Source organism: Salvelinus alpinus, chromosome 23 (assembly GCF_045679555.1).
Source record: "Salvelinus alpinus chromosome 23, SLU_Salpinus.1, whole genome shotgun sequence".
Classification (NCBI taxonomy): Eukaryota; Metazoa; Chordata; class Actinopteri; order Salmoniformes; family Salmonidae; genus Salvelinus; species Salvelinus alpinus.
In genome coordinates this window covers 24,845,811-24,862,178 of record NC_092108.1, presented here as the reverse complement: position 1 = coordinate 24,862,178, position 16,368 = coordinate 24,845,811, and the positions used below count along the sequence as shown (strand labels likewise).

Sequence of the window (16,368 nt, the reverse complement as noted above, 5' to 3'; positions counted from 1 at the left end):
AGCGCCCTCTCTGAACTATATAAGGCTTCTATGTGCAGAGTCATTCTGATGCATTAGAAGTTTTTCACATGAAGTTAAAGTGCTGTCTACTCATACCATGCTCTCCCTCCCGTCTCTCTCTCTTTCTCTCTCCCTCTCTTCAGTCTGCAGACGTTTCTCCTGGATGGTAACTGTCTGAGTGAGTTACCCAGTGAGCTGGGCTCTCTCCAGAGACTGGGCTACCTGGGCCTGTCCTTCAACCAGTTTAGCCACGTGCCCCAGGTGCTGGAGCGGCTGACCTCCATGGAGAGACTGTGTATGGCTGGAAACAGCCTGGACACACTGGTGCTGCAGAGCTTCAGACTGCTCCGGTTCAAACATGTCGACCTACGGTATGCGGCTAGATAGACAGACAGACAGGCAAGCAGGCAGAGACACTCTTGCACTCTTTATTCAGATCCTATCTCCAGTCACAGTGTATCCTCATAACAAGCAGATAACAGGCTTTGCACCCAGCCCAAACCATCTGGTGTCCCATTTTTTCCCATTGGAGACTTGGTCACAAGATGAACACCAAGCGTCTTATGATCTGATCACAATGTATACCTAGCCAGAATCACGTCTAAACACCTGGTGGAAAACATTTCATCTCACTGATTTTGGTCACAATCCAATCACACAATGCTTATAATCCCATCCATGTGTAGACACGTTTGACTGGAGTTACAGTATCTCTCTATTGCAAAACTCAAACTGAGAGGAAGCTATACTGTATGAGTCGAAAACCAGACAAACAGACAGTCACTATGAAACAGAACCAGGCTAAACAGACAGTCGGTATGGGACAGAACCAGATTAAACAGGCAAAGACACAGAAGTCAAGGTACATGTTGCCTTTAACCACAGATCTAGGATCAGATGATCTCACAGAATCAGGCTAAACAAACATTCAGTATGGAACAGAACCAATTAGCTTGGAAAAGAACCAGGCTAAACAGACCGTTAGCTTGGAACCAGGCTAAACAGAGTCAGTTTGGAAAGTCTCGTAATTATTACTAGAGCGGTGTTCTCCCTCCTGCTTGGCAAAGAGCAGGCCTTGAGTGACTTAACATTATTTGTCTACTTAATACATCACTCCTCAGTGTTAGGAGATAATGTCTATTTTCTCTAGATCATGTTCTCAAGCTCAGTACCAAAGATCACACATGAGTGTAGATAGAGATGATGATGGTGAGATGTGGTCTGTTCTGTTCTTTTTGTCGGTGGGTGCAGCTTTTTCCAGTCTTGTACAAAAATACCTAGAAATGTGCCAAGTGTCAGGTCACTTAATGAGTAACCCTGATGGTGAATACACAGTGATAGGGCCGTTGAGGTCAGACCTTAAACCTAAAGTATAGCAGAGGAGACCTCAGTACCTTTGTTAAGTCACACATCCTATATGAAATATCAGACCATCTATTGGAGATTGGAGATATTGAATCAATGTGTTCATTTCAATAAAACTCAGGTGTCAACCACAAATTAACAACCTGTCATCAAAGTTGATTTCAAATCGAATTCACTTCGGTTGACAACTCGATCAAGTATCCATCCATACAGACATTGATTTTGATCTGACGTCTGTGTCCGGAGGGTTAATTATGCTACGGACCATACTGCCTACTGTACAGTTATGAGAGAGCTCTGACCTCTGTGCCATCAGGCTGAATAAGATCCGGGTGGTGGTTCCAGACGAGCCAGACCTGCTGAGACACGTGACCCAGCTGGATGTGCGTGACAACGGGCTGGAGGAGCTGGATGCCTCCCTGTTCCTCCACCTGGAGGTCCTCCACTGTGAGAGGAACCACATTGTCACCCTCAAGGCCAAGGGCTCTATGCTCAAGGCTGTCTACGCACAGAACAATGGTGAGTCCCCAGTTAGAGTCCATCTATGCCTGCTGTACTTGTAATAGTGTAGGTTGAAGTTGCCCCTAGACACTGATCTTGGGTCAGTTTAGAATTTTCCACACCAATGATTACGGTTAGGATTGGGGGAGTGGAAACTGATCCTAGATCTGTAAATAGCCTGTGTCATTCTCAATCTCCGTCACTGCATTTCTCTGTCACTACCTAGCTACAGTATCTGGTTCCATTTGTCATGTCACACATGCTGGTGGTTTAGTGCTCTTGTTCTCTTCTACAGATCTACAGGAGCTAGATGTCAGTCCAGTGCCATCCAACCTCACCTACATGGACATCTCCAGGTCAGGCCAATGCCCTCATATAAACACACTCAACATTGCTGAAAATACACAAACTCTCTTAAAACCTCTTCTGGATAGGACCCTTCATCTCAGTTTCTGCCTAAAATGACATACCCAAATCTAACTGCATGTAGCTCTGGACATGAAGCAAGGATATGCATATTCTTGATACTATTGGAAAGGAAACAGTTTGTGGAGATGTGAAATTCATGTAGGAGAATATATCACAATAGATCTGGTAAAAACAAAGTGTTTCCTATTTTTATATTTGTTGCGTCATCTTTGAAATGCAAAAGAAAGGCCATACATTGAGATAGGAAGGATACTTTAGAAGTTGCCCACAACATACATTCAAGAATGAGAGAGCTACATAATATTTAGTATGAAGTCTCTCAGGTGTCCCTCACGAGTTTGCCCAAATGTACCCAAGTGGCCAAATTGGTCAATTGATACATTTTCTAGTACATAGCAATAGAGAACATACAAAAAAGCTACCACTAGAACTCAAGTTGACTATTACTTATTTTATTGAATCTTTATTTTAACAGGGGGTGAGCCCGGCATCCATATATCAAATACACAACACATATCTAAAACATATACAGTTTAAGTCAGAAGTTTACATACACCTTAGCCAAATACATTTAATCTCAGTTTTTCACAATTCCTGACATTTAATCCTAGTAGAAATTCCCTGTCTTAGGTCAGTTAGGATCACCACTTTATTTTAAGAATGTGAAATGTCAGAATAATAGTAGAGAGAATTATTTATTTCAGCTTTTATTTCTTTCATCACATTCCCAGTGGGTCAGAAGTTTACATACACTCAAATAGTATTTGGTAGCATTGCCTTTAAATTGTTTAACTTGGGTCAAACGTTTTGGCTAGCCTTCCACAAGCTTCCCAGAATAAATTTTGTGAATTTTGGCCCATTCCTCCTGACAGAGCTGGTGTAACTGAGTCAGGTTTGTAGGCCTCCTTGCTCGCACACTCTTTTTCAGTTCTCCCCAGTTCTTCTCTCTCTAGGCCTTGACATACATCCACAGGTACACCTCCAATTGACTGGAATTATGTCAATTAGCCTATCAGACGCTTCTAAAGCCATGACATCATTTTCGGGAATTTTCCGAGCTGTTTAAAGGCACAGTCAACTTAGTGTATGTAAACTTCTGACCCACTGGAATTGTGATTAAGTAAAATATTCTGTCTGTAAACAATTGGTTGAAAAATGACTTGTGTCATGCACAAAGTAGATGTCCTAACCTACTTGCCAAAACTATAGTTTGTTAAGAAGAAATTTGTGGAGTGTTTGAAAAACGAGTTTTAATGACTCCAACTTAAGTGTAAGTAAACTTCCGACTTCAACTGTGTGTGTGTGTGTGTGTGTGTGTGTGTGTGTGTGTGTGTGTGTGTCAAATAAACATATCTCAAATGAATATGCAACCATTTGAACAACTGGATTAGCATGAGAAGCAAAAACGTATTTTACTTGCTGTTCTAAAATTGGATATTTTCCTTCCAAAAACACGTATTTCTTGCTGGAATCAAAACTGTGCTCATCCATTCGTTCTGTGTCACTCTCCCAGCCAATTTCTGCAATTATCTCCTCCAAATTTGTATACTTGGAATTCGATTTAGCTTTTCAGTTCTGAGAAAAGTTTGTAGAAGAGAACGAACCGCTGCGTAATGTAAACTACCGTGCATCCTGTTTGCTTTCACCATTAGAATGAACACTGTTGCACACAGCTCTAGCATGATGGCTGTTTGTCATACAAAGGCTGTTCACATACTGCTGGAAAGTCCAGCTCATTGGCTATCTAGATAGCTATGTTTCAAAATGATAGGTGGACATTGGACCAAGACACTGTCAATCAAGTGACCACCGCTAGTCTCATTGGTGCGTAATGATGGCTGACCTTCATGGGCTAATTGACGTGTTGTGTAGCCAATACGTAATGTAGAATGATGAAAAAGTTTGGTTACCTTCTAGAGTGTCTGAGGATTGCACAGAAACCGAACTTGACCAGGTTAAACAACATTTTTCCAATTAGATTTCATAAATTGTTTTGTTGAAAGAGTCGGGAATTCATGCAAAACACATCAAACAAAACTATCCTATATTTTATATCTGGGACACTCAGGGTGACAAATCAGACCAAGATTACTGAATGTAAGTACCTTATTTACCATCAGAGGTGAATTTATTAAACCAGTTGCCTTGGTAAAAGTGTTTTGTTGTTGTGCACTATCCTCAAACAATAGCATGGTCTTTTTTTGCTGTAATAGCTACTGTACATTGGACACTGCAGTTAGATTAACAATCATTTAAGCTTTCTGACGATATAAGACCTGTTTATGTCCCTGAAAGTTGACTGTTGTTTACAACACCATTCTAGTCACATATCGCATATGGAGCAGCAACTGTAGATGTTAAACCCAACATACTCACAAAGTCTCCTCAAACCTGACCTCTCTCTCTCTCTCTCTCGCATCCTCTCTCTTTCTGTAGGAATCGTATGGAGGCTGTCCCAGAGTGGCTGTGTGAGATAAAGAAACTAGAAGTTCTGGACCTCAGCCACAACCTTGTTACTGAGCTCCCAGCACGGTCGGTCTCTCTATCTCTCTCTCCCATTATATCTCTCTTTCACTCACATTCTCTGTATCACAGCATAGTCAAATCAAATCAAGTTTATTTTATATAGCCCTTCGTACATCAGCTAATATCTCGAAGTGCTGTACAGAAACCCAGCCTAAAACCCCAAACAGCAAGCAATGCAGGTGTAGAAGCACGGTGACTAGGAAAAACTCCCTAGAAAGGCCAAAACCTAGGAAGAAACCTAGAGAGGAACCAGGCTATGAGGGGTGGCCAGTCCTCTTCTGGCTGTGCCGGGTGGAGATTATAACACAACATGGCCAAGATGTATAGTCAGTTTCTCTCCATGTTCCCTGCTCCCAATGTCTCACTACTGTCAAATCTATATTTTTATTCTCCCAATGGCTCTGTCTCAATTATCTTAAACAGCTTAAGCAGCTTGTCTGCTTCCATTCATAATCACTCATGTCAAAGCACTGGACGGGTATTCCACCATGTTGATTCCACCTCCCATGTCCTGCCAGATCAGTGATCATGGAGGGAAGGACACAAGGAAAGGAAACAAGGATGCTAGTTCAAACTGTTGAGACACAGCCAGTGGTCTCATTGACTCCCTCCAGCCACATAGCATTGTGTATAGAACAATGAAAGTGAATATTGCATATCTGTGTGCCCTGCTCATGGACAGTCTACTGTCCCTCACCAAGCACAATAAATCAACCTGATAGTCACAACCATCCCATTCTCTCTAACTCTCTTTTTATATCCCACCCTCCCCACATTGTGAGAAAAACATCTTAGTGCCCTCCCTTTTGACATCGGAGATAATTGTTTCACATTTTAGAGTTAATTTTCTGCAATTCTACATATTTTGCCATGGGGTAGAGAGAAGATTTAGCAATTTAATAACTCATTTCATGCAATTCGCTAGCTTATTTCCTGCAATTTTGCAAATTTTGCCATAAGGTGGAGGGAAATGTTTGCAGTTTTCTGACTGAGATTGACAAACAAAATCAATGGGGGCCCCCCGGCCGGTAATTCAACCATGACAACAAGTTTAGATAGCTGACCGCTAGCTTAGCAATGTAAAAACTGCTGCTGCTCAACCAAATTTCAATATTGTACTATTCTAACTCGGAACAGTAAGTTGAGAACCCCGACTGAGTGCCCCAAAAATGTCAAATATAAAACTAAATATTTTGGGGGCGATTGATCCGAGGGCCTTCAAAAGGGGGGCCCCGCGGGCTGCCAGTTGCCCATCCCTGCTTCAGATGATCCTTTCAGATGATCCTCTCTCTCCCGCTCGCTGTATTCACTCTCTCCCTTTCCCTCTCCCTCTCTATACCTAGTTCAAATCAAATTTTAGACACACACTCATGCACCCGCACGCTCACACACCGCCCCCATTAGACCAGCTGTACTGTGACACTGCGTGCGTGTTTGTCTAAACTGGGTGGTAATAGAAGGCATGGGATGGGGGTGGGGCAGGGATGTTGACGTGGAAACAGAAATGAACAGTACTTCTAGTAGAGCCTGCAGCTGAAATGCATCATTCTGACACTTCCTGAGTAGAAAATAGAACTGTACAGTGCATCTCTTACAAGCGTACTTTCCATGTCCCCACTCCTTTGTCTTTAGGGACATTTTAAACATTTACTGGGGAGGGCTGTTCCAACTGAAGGTGTCCTATAAATATACACCCCCCCAACATTTAAAATAGTTTCACACGACTCTCCCCTTGTACTGTAAAAAAACAAATGTGCACACCCTTCCCCCTCATATAATGAATTGAAAATAATGTTTACGACGACAAATAACAATAACTGTAGCGGCTCTGTGTTTATAAATGCGGATATTGACTTTGCCACTTCAGCATGCTTTTGTGGCGCCGTCGATGCCACGCAGGGCTACAGGCCAGAAGCTTGAGGTTTTGCCTGTTGAATCCATTTTAGAATAAGCCTGTAACATAACAAAATGTGGGAAAAGGGCCTGAATACTTTCCGAATGCGCTGTACACTATGATCAGAGCCTGCTGCAGAGAATGATCAGTGAGGTGGAAATCAGATTTCAACATTTTTATTAGGGCGGCGAATAGCCAGGGACCTCACGATACAATATTATCATGATACCTAGTCGCCGATATGATACAATGTGTATTGCTATTCTCATGATTCTATATGTATTGCGATTCAATACTGTGATTTTTATTGCGATTTGGTGTTACAAACATATTGCTCACCATATGTTTGCTACAGAGGGACAAGACAGAGAATGGGTTTTGATCAGTCATGGAAATAAAAGTGCTGAAAACAAATGGGCTCCCTATTTAAAAAGAAGATGGAGAACAAGCAGTATGAAGGAGTTTTGGTGCAGGTACAGCCAACTAGCGACAAAATAATATTGCGATATTGTCAATACGATATATCGTCAAAAATGATATCCAGATGCGTAACTGTAGCGATTTCTTCCCCCATCACAAATTTTTATGCTATATTTACAATTATATTAAAAGGTTCAACAAATTCAACAAATTTTCCAACAACAGGCATCTGTGCCAATGGACCATAACCAATAACCAAAGCATACCAACTTCGGCTGCCTCAACATAATGGTTTGCGTTTTCACCACCACAATCTGCAAAGTTTGGATGCTTAATTATATTTGGGACGAATGTACGCAGGTAACCTACAGGATACTTTTGAAGTGGCCTAATCAGCTTAAAAGATTGTGACTGGTTGTGTTTATGCCACAGATAAAATGTAATACATTTTCAAAGTTAAATGACAAATATTTTGACAATATTGAAGCATTACGGGTTCTACAGTAGGTGCACCAGGGATAGCCACTCGGATTGGTGAGGAGGCAGAGCGCGTTAAAGGAAAAATCCACCGAAAACATAATTCCTATTAGTTACAGTGTTAAATAACACTATGTGAGAACAATATTTTTTGTGAACAAATGTTTCATTTTGTCGTTATAATAAGGTTGGTAGCAACATGTGAAAATCATTGTGTAAATCTGTTGCAGCTCAAGTCGACTATAAAACCCACAATGCAATGCTCTCTCTATAGGTAGCGAGCTAGCAAACGTATCTACACACAATAATACCAAAGTCAATATCAGCATGTAGCTAATTAGCTGTAAAATCTCCTAAACAAACTGCAATTCAAATTTAGGAGTCTACAATCTCACAATGTTCAACCTGCAGATCGATGTGCCTCACAGAGTGGAGTCTGACATCCACAACGGCACCATGCAATGCACCCTGGACTGAAGAGGCAGACAAATATGAGAAATGTGTTATACCCTCTGTTAAATTGCTAATTTCTCGGGTAGGAAAATCGCTAAAATATAATCAATGGCTCATTGGAGAGAAGACGACGTACCTCGTTATGACATTGGCCAGTATTGAAATCTGACATGTATGATAGACGTTTTTGTGATCTAAAAGTCGTGTTCGATATTCACTTCCAGTTTAGTGAGAGCGACTTTATCTCAATGCTACGTGGTACCGGCCAAATGTCTTCCTGCTTGAACGGCAATATCTCAAATACACATGGAAACATGAATTGACCCAGGCAATCAATATAACATTGCTCAGAGATGCACCAAAAACAATATAACATTCAAAATGGGTGAATCTTTACTTTAAGCTTTCCTGAATAACTGTGCCTGCTGGGAGCGTATGTGGCCAGATTATTATCGGATGGTTTAGGAAAATAATGATGCAACAGCACATTTCTCAGTATCATAACTAAAAACACAGCCAGACTGACCTTCTACACTGCCTTTCGAGACCTTATACACTGTTGAGAGTAGACTAACAACTGACCCACATTCAAATCACAGGGCTTTTGCCCCTGTTATTCAAATAACATATTCACTGCAGTTTACAGCCTAGAGTAGAATTCTGTACTTGCTTGATAACAATAATGCAATTATTCATTGCAATGTGTTCTAGGCATGTCTAGGTAAGATAATTGTATAGTCCCTAAACAAGATCAATAGGGGAGCTTTTTGAGCTGTGTGTCTCATGTCTTCACTGTTCTTTCATGCGCAATGACGCACCTGGTCTCTACACTTATATTGAACATTTGTGCAGCTTTGTAGGATTGCTAGTTAGCATATTACAGATCTGGACAAACTATCCACCTACCACTATTGTCACTATAAAAGGTGGATAGAGGGCAGGATAGATAGTTAGACTGGTAGACTATATTGGCCTGTGGTATAGTTAGTGTTTGGAAAAGTACAGTGCATAATGGAACCTCCACAACACCTTGATATAGGGGAGGCGCATGCAAGCAGATAAGGAAATATGTCTAGAATGGAAGAAATGATATAGTAAAACCTGCAAATAGGTGAATGTGAACCCAGGAAATAAAAGCACTACCCTCCCCTGTTATTTCACCTTTCCTGTTCTTAACTTTTTTATTAGTGCAGAGGGCAGAAAGGAGAAGAGGAAGCCACTTTAGGCTATTGAGATGCAGCTCTTGTTTCACCCCTGTCTGACTGACTATTGAGATGCAGCCCATTGTTACAGTGATGCGGTTACTGATTGTTATACTGATGTCTCTCCACTCCCCCCTACTGGTAGGTTGCTGTGTAGCAGCAGTCTGAGGAAGCTGAGTGCAGGACACAACCACCTGCAGAAGCTGCCTGAGAGAATAGAGCGCCCACTACTGGAGGTGTTAGACGTACAACACAACCAGCTAGCAGAGCTGCCCTGCAACCTCTTCCTCAAATCTGACAGGTAACACAATATTATAGACATACACTGTGTACAAAACATTAGGAACACCTTCCTAATATTGAGTTGCACTCCCTTTTGCCATCAGAACAGCCTCAATTCATCAGGGCATGGACTACAAAGTGTCAAAAGCGTTCAACAGGGATGCTGGTCCATGTTGACTCCAATGCTTCCCACAGTTGTGTCAAGTTGGCTGGATATCCTTTGGGTGGTGGACCATTCTTGATACACACGGGAACTGTTGAGTGTGAAAAACCCAGCAGCGTTGCAGTTCTTGACACATTCAAACCAGTGCGCCTGGCACCTACTACCATACCCAGTTCAAAGGCACTTATATCTGTTGTCTTGCCCATTCACCCTCTGAATGGCACACATACACAATCCATGTTTCAGTTGTCTCAAGGCTTAAAAATCCTTCTTTAACCTGTCTCCTCCCCTTTATCTACACTGATTGAAGTGGATTTAACAGGTGACATCAATAAGGGATCATAGCTTTCACCTGGATTCACCTGGTCAGACTATGTCCTGGAAAGAGCAGTTCTTCCTAATATTTTGAACACTATAATATAGGATGTTAAAACTTCAATGAATGTGATTACATGGTAGCGAATGAAACTCATTCAGTGTGTTAAAAAAATGTATGAATTACATGCTGGTATTGTTGAGATAAAATATGATCTGTGTTGTTTGTTTCAATAGAGCATGATGACAAGAGGTGAATTATTACCCAGTTATTTACTAAACATGTTAATACTAACTGTGACAATTTATTACACCGGCAGAATATGTGTAATGGTTGAAAGACTGACACTAGGGCTCACTTCCTGTTTCAGTTTGCGGTGCCTGAATGCCTCGGCCAATAAGCTAGAGCACCTGCCTCCCTCCAGCCTATCAGAGGAGAGCAACAGCATCCTCCAGGAACTGTACCTCACCAACAACCGACTGACTGATAAGTGTGTTTCCTTACTGACGGGACACACACACCTCCGAGTACTACACATGGCCTACAACTACCTGCACACCTTCCCTGCCAGGTGAGTTGATAGATGTAGGCTACATACTGTATACACACACACACATAAAATAACTGTTGTAACTCTCATTTTTCTTTTTCTACCACTATTACAATATACTGTCTCTTCTAGGTACATATTCACTGACTTTTCCTCCTCTGTAGTAAAATGGCAAAGTTGGAGGAGCTGGAGGAGGTGGACCTGAGTGGGAACAGGCTCAAGACGGTGCCCACCACCATCATGAACTGCAGACGCATGCACACACTCATCGCCCACTCCAACACCATAGAAGTCTTCCCTGAGGTCATGCAGCTTATGGAGATGAAGGTAGGACAGTCAGGCAGGTAGGACGTGCGCGCGCATGTGTGTGAGTGCATGTATATTCATGTGTGCGTGTGAGGATGGTTGTATATTTCTGTGTGTTTTAACCCTCTCCTCTCCACAGTGTGTAGATCTGAGCTGTAATGAGCTGAGTGAGATCAGCCTGCCTGAGAACCTGCCTCCTAAACTCCAGGAGCTGGACCTGAGTGGCAACCCTCGCCTCAACCTAGACCACAAAACCCTGGAACAACTCAAGTAAGTCTTCTATTAGTGTAGACAAATTGTGAGTAAAGATGAATTTAATTCTTTAGTTTGTCTGTGTACCTGTTCCTGCACTGATCTTTTTATTAAGTATCCTCTCTGCTCTTTGTTGCAGTAACATCCGCTGTTTCCGCATCGACCCGCCCCCGACCTTCTCAACCAATGAGGCATCAGGTGGGCCGGCTGTGTGGAGTCATGGTTACACAGAAGCCTCGGGTGTCAAGAACAAGTGAGTAACATACACAAGGCTACATCATACATACACATCATGTGTGAACCATATGGGTCACCATGGGAGAGCTTTCATGTGTGAAAAACAAGCAAAGTTACCATGGCGACTAAAAGGAACACGTCAGTCGGTGAGGTCAATGTGGGGGCAGTAGAGTTAGTGTGTGAAACCAGAGGCTGGGAATGTGGGTGCAGTAGAGTTAGTGTGTGAAACCAGAGGCTGGGGATGTGGGTGCAGTAGAGTTAGTGTGTGAAACCAGAGGCTGGGGATGTGGGTGCAGTAGAGTTAGTGTGTGAAACCAGAGGCTGGGGATGTGGGTGCAGTAGAGTTAGTGTGTGAAACCAGAGGCTGGGGATGTGGGTGCAGTAGAGTTAGTGTGTGAAACCAGAGGCTGGGGATGTGGGTGCAGTAGAGTTAGTGTGTGAAACCAGAGGCTGGGGATGTGGGGGCAGTAGAGTTAGTGTGTGAAACCAGAGGCTGGGGATGTGGGGGCAGTAGAGTTAGTGTGTGAAACCAGAGGCTGGGGATGTGGGTGCATCCACATGTCAATGCGTTTGTGTGTGTGACAGCTGTGAGAGAGAGATGCAATGCTGTGGAGCTACAGTAAGTCTTAAACTCTCAACAACCTCAAGGGAATATTATTAACGTTTTGCACGTATTCCTATCTCTCTCTCTCTCAGGCTGTGTGTGGCTGCCCTGTCGGTGAACAGTTTTGGTGGGAGTCGTGAGGCCCTCTATGGGGTGTTTGATGGAGATAGGAATGTGGAAGTGCCCTACCTGCTGCAGTGTACCATGAACGATGTGCTGGCTGAGGAGCTACACAAGACCAAGAGTGAAGAAGACTACATGACCAACACCTTCCTCGTCATGCAGAGGTTAGTATGGACACACACACACACACACACACACACACTTCTTATTTAGACAGTATCAGAAATTGAACCTTCTCCTGTTCTCTCTCTGTGCCACAGAAAGCTGGGTACGGCAGGGCAGAAGCTGGGTGGCTCGGCGGCCCTGTGCCACATCAGACACGACCCCACCGACCCGGGCGGCTGCTTCACCCTCACCGCTGCCAACGTGGGAAAGTGCCAGGCCATCCTGTGTCGCGACGGCAAACCACTGCCCCTCTCCCTGCTGCACAACGTAGGCCTGGAGGAAGAGTACCGACGCATCAGACAACACAACGCCATCATCACTGAGGTACACAGGAAGGGGTTTGTGTGTGTGTGTTACCTTGTTCTTATATCCTTGTGGGCACCTGAACTCCCGAAAAATCCCCACAAGGATAGTAAAGCAAGGAAAAATGTCCCTTATGGGGACATTTACCACGTCCCCACGAGGACAAAAACTATTTTGAGCTTAGGGGTTAGGGTTGCAATTAGGTTTAGGGTTAGGCATAAGGGTTAGGGGTTATGGAAATAAATTGTAGGTCCCCACGAGGATAGAAAAACAAGTGTGTGTGTGTATGGAGGGGGAGGAGGGGTTAAGAGTGTATTCTGCTTGTGGGTGGGAGTGTGGCAGTGTATATGAGGATGTTAATTTAAAGTACTGCTCCAAATGCTTCTGATGCACTTCAATTCCATTTCATGTTCAATTCTATAACCCCGAAGGGTATGGGATTTTGAAGTCAAGTTCATCATTGATACCACACTTAATGACTCTTTTAATACAATTTTGGCCTGAGCTTTAATCTGTATGTGTGAGGATTGGGGAATGTGTTAGAACAGCTCCCACTCTAAACATACTGTCTGTGTGTTTCTGCGAGGGGTTGGGATACGGCAGAATAGCGGTTTCTGTTGGACAAGTAATCGTCTCCTTCTACTCCTCTAGGACAACAAGGTGAATGGAGTGACAGACTCCACCCGCATCATGGGATATTCCTTCCTGTACCCAGCGGTGATCCCACGGCCCTACGTCTGCACGGTAACCCTCACCCCGCAGGACGAGTTCTTCATCCTGGGAAGCCGTGGCTTGTGGGATGCCGTGTCACCGTCGGAGGCGGTGGAGGCGGTGCGTAATGTCCCAGACGGCCTGGCTGCAGCCAAGAAGCTGTGTACGCTGGCCCAGGGCTACGGCTGCACCGACAGTCTCTGTGCCGTGGTGGTGCAGCTCTCTGTGAGTGAGGACTGCTGCTGCTGCAGAGACCATCCCCAGCCGCCCCCCAGCCCTGGATTGGGCGGCTACCCCTCTTTGGGGGGTTCGTCGATAAAGGAGCGACCCACCGGGGATGGCTCCCTCCCTGTCCACCCGTCCTCCTGCAGTGAGATCAGCAGTGAGATCAGTACTAGTGAGATGAGCAGCGAGGTGGGATCCACGGCCTCCTCTGACGAGCCTCCTCAGAGTTCCCTGGGGCTGCTGCACGAACAGCCCCACCACCACCAGCTCCACCTGCACCACCAGGCCCACCAGCTCTCCCTCCAGGCCCAGCACGCCGCCCAGCCCTGCCCCTACCCTCACCCAGGCTCGGAGCTCCCTGCCCGGGGCTGCTGTGCTCTCCACCCTGCCTGTCTGACCAGATCCTTCCAGAGGCAGCTGTCCAGCGCCACCTTCTCCAGTGCACTATCTGACAACGGGCTGGACAGTGAGGACGAGGAGCCCATCGCCGGGGTCTTCTCCAACGGGAGCAGAGTGGAGGTGGAGGCCGATATCCACTGCCTTAGGGTTGAGGCCTCTTTATCATCATCATCATCATCGTCAGGACAGGAACGCTTGCTGGCCAATCCTCCACCTCCTCCACCCTGCACCCCGGAACCCCTGGAGGAAGGGGTGGAGCTGACCCTGGGGGAGGCGGATATGAGGGAGGATAGAGAAGAGGGCTGGTCAGTGGGCTGCGGCAGACCGGGTGATGACGGGAAGGCAATGGGGAAGAGGAGGGGGAACGGCTCTGTGGCCCCTCAGGAGAAGAGCCACAACCTGATCGAAGTGGCAGCAGACGCCCCATCTAAGAAGGGAGGGGGATACTTCACGGCACCCGCCCAGCCCGACCCGGACGACCAGTTCATCATCCCTCCAGAGCTAGTGGAGGAGGTCAAGGAGATCATGAAGCAGCATCAGCAGAAGCAACAGAAAGCACCTAGTCCCGACCAGCCTGCAGACTACTAGGACACACCCCTCTGAGCAGCCATACACACCCCCTACTGCATTTACAACAATTTACCACTGTTTCTGCAGAGAATTAGGACACACCCCGAAATCCCTACAGTGGAGAATCGCTACAGAGTCTTCGGACTAGCTGAGTAACCTATGTATCTGAAAAACAGCACCTTGCTGAGATGTCTACAGACTACAATCACTCAACCCCTTTCCTGAGACCACAGCACTGGAGTACCAAGCACTGTAACCTGCTCCACCCCTTTCCCCAAAGTGGCCTATAGAATAGGACATGCAAATGAGCCCTTTAAGATAACCCAACCCTATTGGGTATCCTACTTATGGACACACCTTTTATGGTCCAAAGTAGTTCCACTACTACTCACAGACAGACTGTGCGGAACGTTGTTTTTACATTAGTCAACGAACCAATGAGTATCTATGTAATCAACACTAGTCTCTCTGCAAAAGGGTTAGCCTATCACAACACACAGTTATGGATATGATTCCGTTGTTTTTTTTTACTTACCATATCTTTTAATGTAAAGAAAATTAAGTTGCTGAAAAAACCTTGTTAAATGAAACATGGAGAACAATCTTTTTTATTATCAATGAAATACATTTGAATGGTACACACCAATAATACCACGCTTAACTGTTGTAGATGAGGCACTTAATAAAACTCTATTTCTTCAGTAAATCATGGCTCTTGGCCTGTACAAAAGGCATAGACATTTTTGTAGAAATTTGAAAGACTAACTCTTAGGAGTTGCATACTCTTTATGGTGACCTAGTCACTTTTACTAATCTTCTCTGAGAGAAATTGTGATTTTTTCCCCCCAATGATTGTAAATAAGAGAAATACTGATGCTTTTAAAGGAACTGTGTACCCGTATGTCTGTGGATGGATTTAGGGGTGTGGGTCAGACCTGGTTTCGCCATTTTGGAGATCTCACCTTTTTCTCGTAGACACATACACTCAGAGACATGTTCAATACACACACAGATACGTGCATACACAGTACACCCACCCTATTATACAGTACAAGCACACCCAATTCACCATGGTTCTTTTCATTCAGTTCTGTTGATACTTACATCTTGGTTAGTCAGCACTCCCTCTAATGTGCTCACAACATACATACACACAGTATTCCGTCCCACTGCCCGCCTAACTGTTATCACCGGCATGACTGTGTCCAGTTCAGTAATGCAAACAAATGCTATATTATCCACATGGAAAGTAAACCACACAAACGTTCCTGTCTTTGGTATAATAAATCTTACATTTGTAAGCTTTGTTGTTCTAGTGGTATTTTATATTTTGCGGTTAAATTTTAAATTCTCTCTTCTGTGTGCAACTGATATACAATAATTTCTCTCAGTATTCCTCCCCTTTTTCAATGTATGGCCCTCTTGTATTTTGCAGATGCAAGTGCAAAGGTCATACAATTTTAAGTTCATATAAACCAAAAAACAGCCAGAAGTATAGCTGATAGCATTCAATTAGACTTCACAATACAATTTAAAATGTACAATTTTTACATTACTGTTATCCAGAAATGCAGGATAATAATCTCTTGTTGCACCTGTGTCATACTATAGCTGTAGTTTGAGTAAGGGCTCTATTCAATCTGTATAGCTGAAGTTTGGCTCTATAGCACGCTTGAAATTTAAAGGTAATTTCCAATTGAGCTGACATATGTAGCGTTTATCGTGAATGCCGTGTCTGCTAACGCGGGAACATTGACATTTAGAGGCAATCGGGCTACAACACAGCACTTCAGTGCTACTTATTGAATAGAGCCCTAATTCGAAAATCACAGGTGTATGTGCACCTTATGACCAGAAGAGGTCAATATTGTCAAATGTTTATATTAGCATCTCAT

General features: G+C 44.1%; 1 protein-coding gene across 1 annotated transcript in view; it reads left to right on the top strand.

The window, feature by feature from the left end:
* The window catches only part of LOC139550651 (PH domain leucine-rich repeat protein phosphatase 1-like), a 73,195-nt gene extending 57,421 nt beyond the window's left edge, over positions 1 to 15,774 (top strand). Inside the window, exons 6-17 of the mRNA XM_071361666.1 lie at positions 144 to 371; positions 1,682 to 1,884; positions 2,162 to 2,222; positions 4,732 to 4,827; positions 9,413 to 9,568; positions 10,399 to 10,599; positions 10,743 to 10,905; positions 11,024 to 11,154; positions 11,276 to 11,389; positions 12,070 to 12,264; positions 12,361 to 12,589; positions 13,220 to 15,774. Of these exons, the coding sequence (XP_071217767.1) occupies positions 144 to 371; positions 1,682 to 1,884; positions 2,162 to 2,222; positions 4,732 to 4,827; positions 9,413 to 9,568; positions 10,399 to 10,599; positions 10,743 to 10,905; positions 11,024 to 11,154; positions 11,276 to 11,389; positions 12,070 to 12,264; positions 12,361 to 12,589; positions 13,220 to 14,491 (3,049 nt within the window). The 3' untranslated portion in view covers positions 14,492 to 15,774. The remainder of the gene's footprint in view (positions 1 to 143; positions 372 to 1,681; positions 1,885 to 2,161; positions 2,223 to 4,731; positions 4,828 to 9,412; positions 9,569 to 10,398; positions 10,600 to 10,742; positions 10,906 to 11,023; positions 11,155 to 11,275; positions 11,390 to 12,069; positions 12,265 to 12,360; positions 12,590 to 13,219) is intronic.
* The last annotated feature ends 594 nt before the right edge of the window (positions 15,775 to 16,368 follow it).